At 36.1% G+C, this 8515-nt stretch overlaps 1 protein-coding gene across 1 annotated transcript; it reads left to right on the forward strand.

The window, feature by feature from the left end:
- Window positions 1–647: 647 nt before the first annotated feature.
- On the forward strand, window positions 648–4136 carry LOC127092041 (receptor protein kinase-like protein ZAR1). The gene is made up of 2 exons (XM_051030818.1): window positions 648–2272; window positions 3304–4136. The coding sequence occupies exons 1-2, from the start codon at window positions 937–939 to the stop codon at window positions 3948–3950; spliced, it is 1983 nt and encodes a 660-aa protein (XP_050886775.1). The 5' UTR covers window positions 648–936; the 3' UTR covers window positions 3951–4136.
- Window positions 4137–8515: the final 4379 nt, after the last annotated feature.

The raw sequence follows: 8515 nt of genomic DNA on the forward strand, positions 1-8515 counted from the left end.
TGTGAGTTGTTTAGTTGTAATACATCGTTTGGTCCAAGGTGATTTACAAGATTTTGATAGATCGTAACGTGTTTGAGACATTTGTTGTAGTTCATCTCTAGAACGAGCCACTAAATCGAAAATAGTGAAAGTAAAATATTTATAGTATAAAGTAAGTAAGTGAAAATAATGAGATAAACTTACTTTTTCATGTTGGGGAATGTGAAACTGTTCTCGTTGACGGGACCGAGTGACGACATTCTCGATCAACTCCATGCTTGAAACAAAAAAACGCAAGCATAAAACGGACAAGTACCCTTTTGTGCACTTTTACACAAATAACTATTATAGAGGAACATGTGCCACATACATTGACATCTAAGACAAAAAAAAGGAGTGCATGCGTTACAGAGAGTGACGCATCCTTTAGGAGACATATTTTTTATTTAAAAAGTGATTATTTTAATATATATTTTTTAAAAAATTGTTATTTAAGATATTTTTTTTAAAAATAATGATTATCTAAAAAAAATCAAAATCTACTTTATTTCATACTTTTTTTTTCTCACTTTTATAATTTCTCTTTACAACTTCTCATCCAAACAATCAAATACATCTTAAAGGTAAAAAGTAGTTTATTTTTTAACTACATTTTGTTGTTAATTTCTGCACATTTCCCCTAATTAAGAGAATAGAAGAGACAGCAGCTTAGGCTCTTAAGTAACTAAGACAGAAATTCTTCAAATGGGTCGAGTAAGCGACAAACCTCGAGAACACACCCCAACTTAAATTCAAAATACAACCACAACCCAACCACCTTCTACAACATTGTGATCTGAGAATTTGAATCTGCTGCTGTCCTTGCCTTCACGCAGTTCTTGCTTCCATTCCTCTGCACTTAACCCAAACCCCACACATGTAACACCTCGTTGCTAAACAAAAAAAACAAAACCAAACATGCTCCCTCCTAACAACAACGTTCGCATTTCCAACATCATTACTCTCCTCTTTCTCTTCCTCTGTCTCTCCATTCCCCTCACTTCATCTCTCAACTCAGACGGTCTCTCATTACTCGCCCTAAAAGCCGCCATCGACGTCGACCCCACCGGAATCCTCAACTTCTGGTCCGACTCAGTTCCCACACCCTGTAACTGGGAAGGAGTATCATGCACCAACAACGACCGAGTCACTCAACTCACCCTCCCTTCAAAATCCCTCTCAGGCTACTTACCCTCCGAGTTAGGCCAACTCACTGAACTCACCTCCCTTATTCTCCACAACAACAATTTCACCAAAACCATTCCTTCTTCACTCTTCAACACCACCAACAAACTCATCGTCTTAGATCTTTCTCACAATTCTCTCACCGGTCCTCTTCCATTATCATTCACTTCACTCAAATCTCTCATCCATTGTGATTTATCTTCCAACTTTCTCAACGGCTCTATTCCGGACACTTTAACCGAACTCACCGCTTTAACCGGAACTTTGAATCTCTCTTTTAACAGCTTCTCCGGTGGGATACCGGCTTCTTTAGGTAATCTTCCGGTGGAAGTTAGTTTGGATCTCCGTGATAACAACCTCACTGGCGAAATACCTCAGGTGGGGTCCTTGATGAATCAAGGACCCACTGCTTTTTCCGGAAATCCCGGACTTTGCGGGTTTCCATTACGGGACCTTTGTCCGGATGGGGATAAGGTTCCGGATCGTTTGCCGGAAGACCCGAATCCGAACCCAATTGCTATTCAAACGGGTTCGGTTCAAGATCAGAGGCAAGGGAGTGGGTTGTTGGTTGTTGTTGTTGTGGTTTTGATTTCTCTCGGGGGTGTGGTGGTTTTGATGTCGGTGTTGGCACTCAGGCGACGGAAGAGGTTGAATGAAGGGGAAGGTGAAGGTGGGTTTGAAAAGAGGAAGGTGGAGAGTGAGGTTTTGGGTTCTGGGGAAGAGCAGAAGGGTAGATTTGTGGTGTTGGATGAAGGGTTTGGGTTGGAGTTGGAGGATTTGTTGAGGGCTTCTGCTTATGTAGTGGGGAAGAGTAGGAGTGGGATTGTGTATAAGGTTGTTGGTGTTGGGAAAGGGTTGGTTCCGGCGGGGACGGCGGTGGCCGTTCGGCGGCTGAGTGAAGGTGATGATGGAGGTTTAAGGTTCAAGGAATTTGAGTATGAGGTGGAAGCTATTGGGAGGGTGAGACACCCTAATGTAGTACCTTTGAGAGCTTATTACTATGCAAGTGATGAGAAACTTCTTATCACTGATTTCATTCGCAATGGAAGCTTGCACACTGTTTTGCATGGTATCACTTCTCAAACTTTTTGGTTCTTAGTTAAACTTATCTGCATTTTGAATTCAATGTGCAAAATTCTTAATATGATTATGGTTGCCTAATTTGGGTGTCATGTTTGGTTATTAATTGCAAAGTCATGTAGTTAAGGAATCTCTTTTCAAATGTTTGTTGTATATTTAGAAATGAATGTAGTTGCGTGTATTTGCTTGATTGAGTTTTCTTCTCAGCAAGTGTTTGGTTCCATAGTATGAGATTGAGAATTAGTTGTCTCTTCTCATTAAACCTAATTGTAGTGAAAATCTATGTGTTTGGTCTTCCTTGGACGAAGTTGATGATTTCCACAAACCTTAGTTTAACTAGATGTGATGTGATTATGAATAACTTTTGGTTTGAATTGAAAAAATGTTCACCAATTTATTTCATTCTAACTTTTTATTTAGAGTATAAATCATCAAAACATATGTAACTTGACCTCAAATCCAAAAAGAAAAAACAATACTTTTAAACTAAATTGCAATCAATTCAATTGTATATCACACTTTTTACAGTGTCTTGTGATTTAGTTTTGGTATGGGTAGGTGACAAAGTACTATTCATTGAGTGCATACTGTAAAGGTGTGGTTGAGTTCAAATTCTTGTTTTTTTGCTTTTGAGAGCTAATGATGTTGCCATGTGATTGTGGCCATGGTGATGATGTACATCTACAGGAGCTGATAAGTGTGTGTGTGTGTCTATTTAGAATTTGCACTATATGTTTTTGGGGACCACTGGTTTTCATGTCCTTTAGTGAATTGTGTTTCTGCACTTGAGAACTAAAATCCCTTTTATAATTGCTTTTGTCAGTGATCATACAAATAGCTTTATGCAGCAGGTAAATTTTTTTGGTATTATCTTTATTTTTGTTTACAGTATTCCTAATGCATGTTCATCCTAAATAACTTTTGTGGTTCTCCATTGTGAAAATTTTTTTAGTGTTAAATTCAAAATTTCAACTGGATTTAAAATTTAAGCCTTTTCCCCGGCTTTGTATTTGGTTGCAGGTGGACCATCCGATTCGTTGCCACCATTATCATGGCCAGCAAGATTAAGAATTGCTCAAGGAACTGCAAGGGGATTGATGTACATACACGAGTTTAGTGGTAGGAAGTACGTCCACGGCAACGTAAAATCGACGAAAATACTATTGGATGATGATCTCCATCCTTATATATCCGGTTTCGGACTTACCCGTCTTGGTTTAGGTATGTCAAAGTCTACCACCACCACTTTCACGCATAGGCGGCAAAATTCGAACCAGTCTATTGTAGCCTCAGCAATGAGTTCAAAAGTCGCTGCTTCCTCTAAGAACTACATGGCACCCGAGTTGCGTGTGACTGGAGCAAAGTTCACTCAGAAATGTGACGTGTATTCTTTTGGTATAGTGTTGTTAGAACTTTTGACGGGTCGGTTGCCGGATTTAGGACCAGAAAATGATCAGAAGGAGCTTGAGAGTTTTGTGAGGAAAGCATTTAGGGAGGAACAGCCCTTGTCAGAGATCATCGATCCGGCACTTCTGCCCGAGGTTAATGCTAAAAAACAGGTTGTTGCAGCGTTTCATGTTGCGCTGAACTGCACAGAACTTGATCCGGAGTTGCGACCGAAAATGAGAACTGTGTCTGAGAGCCTTGATCACATCAAAATTCAGTAAGAAAAGGACAGAAATAGTTGTAAATTTTGTTCATGTGGCTAACCATTATCTTTTTGTGGTGTTGATTATGTAAGATTATTGTAGGTATGGGAAACTAGATGTAGCTTGTTTCATGACAAAAGCTAATGCATTTAACTCCTTCAATCTTAGACTTAATTAGAAAAATATTTAACTCCTTTTGTTTTACCCTAGCCTTCTTTGTTGTTCAATCTCGTGTCACTCCTGTTCATGTATTACAAAATGTCATTTCATCAGATCTCCACTTAGATATATCAATATATAAATGATCGATCTTGTAAGTTCACAAGCTTACATTTTAGTACTTTGTTTGTTTATGTTCTATTTAGAGTGAAATTAAATATGACACTTCTTATCTTATCAAACACAATGCAATTTCCAATAGTGAGAATTTTGTAGTTAGAACCAGTGGCTTCCCAACGGCGAGAGTTCTTGTCTTATCAAACACGGTGCAATTCACCTGCAAAATTGTAAGTAGCAAATGAGTTTTCTATTATTGAAACGTCCCTGAAGTAGAAAAGGTTATGAAAATATGGATGTGTTAATAGCTTTGGGAACAAATGCAGCTAATTTCTACTCTATTTATGTTGTTGGAAGAACAGTTTTTCTTCCCATTTTAAAGGAAGTGATTTTTTCGAAACAAGTTGTATGCTTATTTCTTTTATTTTACTTGGTTGGTATTTAGAAGTGCTGGCTAAAGGGAGAACATCACAGGCCATTGCTAAACTTATGGATTTAACCCCTGATACAAAAATCTTAATAACTCAAGATTGTCTTGTTGTATGGAGGCAAAGTCATGTGAATGAGAGTATGATAAATGGTGAGGCAAAGCCTGTTGCTAAGATCAAAGGTGATATGATGATGGGTGATAATCAATTCAATTAAAACTAAGTTAAGTTAGTCAATTTCGAATCTGTCGAGGTTAACTCTTTCGACCAAACTAAAACATCCTTCGACTACATGTTTCGACAAGCTATAATTGATTTTCTGTCAAATACAGTTAATATAGAATCTGTTAATATAGAATCTGTTCGACTCTTGTTGAACGCACACTTATAATCGACACAAAGAATTACATATTTAATATACCACCTAATTCAGTGTGTGTAAAACCCCAATTTTGACCCTATGCATTAGCATTGAGATTATACCTTGGCATCCTCTTTACCCCTCTTTCATTGAGTTTGTTTTGGGAGAGATCACCAAGCACCATGTGATTGTATCATACTTGTGTATTATCATTTTACTAACCAAAATACTAAAAAAAATATGTCTTTGCTTTTGCCTAACTCTTTTGTAGGTAGGGCATGATCACCCTTGATCTATCAAGTTCACATCTAAGGTTTGAGACCCTCATGGATAAAAGCACAACCAATGATTGATCCACAATGTCTCTAAGCATCATATATGAGTCCCAATGATCTCAACATGTTATTTTGATCAAGCATTCTTCAAGAGTTTGAAGTTGGTTTGCCTTGGAAACCATAGTTTGTCTGGGTATCTTGAGTAACTTTTTCAACAAGTTTCTTCATCAATTGATCAAATTCCTCAAAGGGCATTTCAAAATTCATCATATTATGCATATATGATCTACCATGAGCCTAAAAAGTCAAGAGAATTGCAAGTTATCAAGTTGGTTGATGGTGGTTGGCCAGATGAATTCATCTGATCAAAGTTGGGTCTCCCTAGACCCTATCTCCTACAATTTTCATCCTATGAAAATAATTAAAAGATAAAAGTTACTCTAAATGACATTTCAAACAACTTTCATGTTTTCTTGGAAAGTCATTTTCTATGTTGAAACATTATAGGTCATTTTGTCTAAACCCTAATTTGAAAGACAACTTCCCAAGGTCATAACTTGCTCAATTTTTATAATATGAAAGATTTCCAAGTTGCACAATCAAATTCAATATGTCTAATTCAACTTTTATGTTTTCGGTGAAAGCTAAATCAACTTTTATGATCATGTGATATGAGGATACATTATAGGTCATTTTGGACCAATACCATTGAACAAGTGATTTTCCTCAACTTCAAAAATGAATAACTCTCTCATTATAAATTTAAATGATGTCAAATTGGTGACTATTTTGAAGTTCTTTGAAAGAGATACAACTTTGATAAAGACATTTTTCTCATTTGAAGCTCACATAAAATGTTAAGCAAGGTGGAACATTGAAGTATATGACTCAACACTTTGAAATTTTTTCAACATGTTGAAATTTCCAAACTTTGACCTTAAATTTCATCATGATACAAGTTCCAAATGGAAAAATGTTCAACATAAGAGTTGTTTCTCTTGATCTAAGCTTTCTAAAGAGTCCTAATTCATTCATTTTGGATGAGGATTGCTAGGGCTGCACATGGTGTTAACAAGCCTGCATCAATTGGCAAAATCAAAACTTCAAATAACCATTTCACTTTGCCTTGCCATTCAAGCTTCATTCAGACTTCAACACAGTTGAATTTGGACCTAAGTGGATTGCTTCATGGGCCTGTACACGCCCATGAAAGCATGAACATGACATCGCCAATTTGGAAGAAATTTCAAGTGTGCAAATAACACTTCAATTTGCTATAAATAGAGACCCTCTGAGCTCATTTCAAAGGATCCTTGCGCGCCAACTTTGCCTTTACTCTTCAAACCCTCACAATTCAAAGGAAAACCTGATAATTTTCACTTGAAAATTGAGTTTGAATCTCACTGTTTGGAGATTCAAAAACTCCAGGATCTAAAGCTTTGTACCAATCCTAATCCACTTATGCAAGCTATTGGAGCAAGATCAAACAAGAATTGAAGCAAAAGAGATCAAGTTCTGCACAACATTGAAGGTATTTTCCAGATTTTTTTTTCTCTTCGATTCTCACTCAATTTTCATCAATTCTCTTGGATCTTTGGTTGTCTGAAGTCCTACCAATGTAGGCAAGAAGATTGAGTTGCTTTGAGGTCAAATCGAAGCAACTCAGTTGACACACCTCAAAATTCAACTCCTCATATCTTTCTTTATATTTGGAGTTAGTTAAAATTGAAGCCAGATTCGTGTTCTACGCCATTTTTTCTTTCATATCATGTCCTTTTTTTTTAATCATGGTGATGATTGAACCAGTCCAACGAGGTTCGCCTGTGAAGGTGACCGGCCTTTTGCTCCGACAGTGAGGTGGCAAGGTTCAGAGCCATTGATCCATTTCAAAATGTTTTAATCACAGGCGTTGGTTTTGATTACCACTTGTGTGGCGTGCTGATTAAGTTCCATCATGGAACGCGCGTTTGTGTCCACTTGATCTGCCATCTCAATTAATGAGGGAGATCAAGTGGTCCACGTTTTTTGTATTTTCTGATTTTTCATTTTATTCCTTGAATTTTCATTAATTCATATTAATTTTAATATTGATCCAAAAAATACGAGAGTTTCACCAATTTTTTTATATAAAATCCTCTTTCATATTTTGAATTAAAATAATTTTTTGGATCATTATTAATATTTTTCATGATTTAATTTATTTTTTTGAATATTTTTAATTGTTTAAAAATACTTTTAAGTTTCCAAAAATTATGAAATTTTTTCTCCAAGGTCCTTTGACCTTGTTTGACCTATGATAAATCTCATGGCCATTTCTTTGGTGTTTTGAGGAGGTTTTAGGAAATTGACCAACCATATTTAATTTAATGCATTATTTTTAGTATTTTTTAAATTGAATAAATGCCAAATAATTGTGTTGAGCCATTTTGATTGACTTTGGTAAGTTTGACTTGTGTTGTTGGGCCTTGGTCAAGTTTGATGTAACTTTGCTAGGTTAAGATCATTGGATTTAGGGGATTGATGGAAAGTACATTCCACCTCCCAAAATGAATGAATGATATTAATTTGATAAAAGTCCTCCTTTGTCCAATTTGAGTTTGATCCACTTCCCATCCCTCTTAATCCCATTCCCCTTTTTTATGCATTCATGTCATGGTCCTATGATATCTCTATATCCTAAGGCTAGTTGATTGCAAAATCAACATAAGTATGAATAAGATTAGGCCACAACTTTTGCATACTCTTTTTGTGTGTGGTATGTTTCATGAGCATAGTCCATTATACTATGTCTCTAACATGTATTAACACCAAAATTCTATTGCCCAACTTCAAATAGTTGTGACTTCTACATAAGTCCAATTACGATTGCTTAACATAACGCTAAATTTTGACACAAAAGGCATATCATTCTAGTTAGTGAGATTGTAAGTCTCCCCTCTTTCATGGTATTGTGTGGAAACTTGACCTTTTTTCCTTCCTTTGGAAGATGTCTTGGTTCAAGGATCCATGCTTGTGATAAGTGGGTTGAGTGTTCTCCAAAGAATGACTTAAAAATAAAAGTAAAAACAATACTAACTTCTAACTCATTAACAACTAACATTTAATTTCAAATCATTTACTTTAATTCACTTTATTTTTAAGTCATATTCATTTGCCATTATTCATACCATTCTAATTGTTTATGTTAATGTCATTTTCACTTTGTCCAATTGGACCATATTTGTGTGATATATTTTGGTTTGT

The sequence above is a fragment of the Lathyrus oleraceus genome, chromosome 6, assembly GCF_024323335.1.
Source record: "Lathyrus oleraceus cultivar Zhongwan6 chromosome 6, CAAS_Psat_ZW6_1.0, whole genome shotgun sequence".
NCBI lineage: Eukaryota > Viridiplantae > Streptophyta > Magnoliopsida > Fabales > Fabaceae > Lathyrus > Lathyrus oleraceus.

What these genes read in the sequence shown, in the direction of transcription:
- LOC127092041 (XM_051030818.1), top strand. Translation starts at nt 937, where the DNA reads ATGCTCCCTCCTAACAACAACGTTCGCATTTCCAACATCATTACTCTC. An exon ending in CTTGCACACTGTTTTGCATG is followed by an intron (nt 2,273 to 3,303) that starts GTATCACTTCTC and finishes ATTTGGTTGCAG; the next exon opens with GTGGACCATCCGATTCGTTG.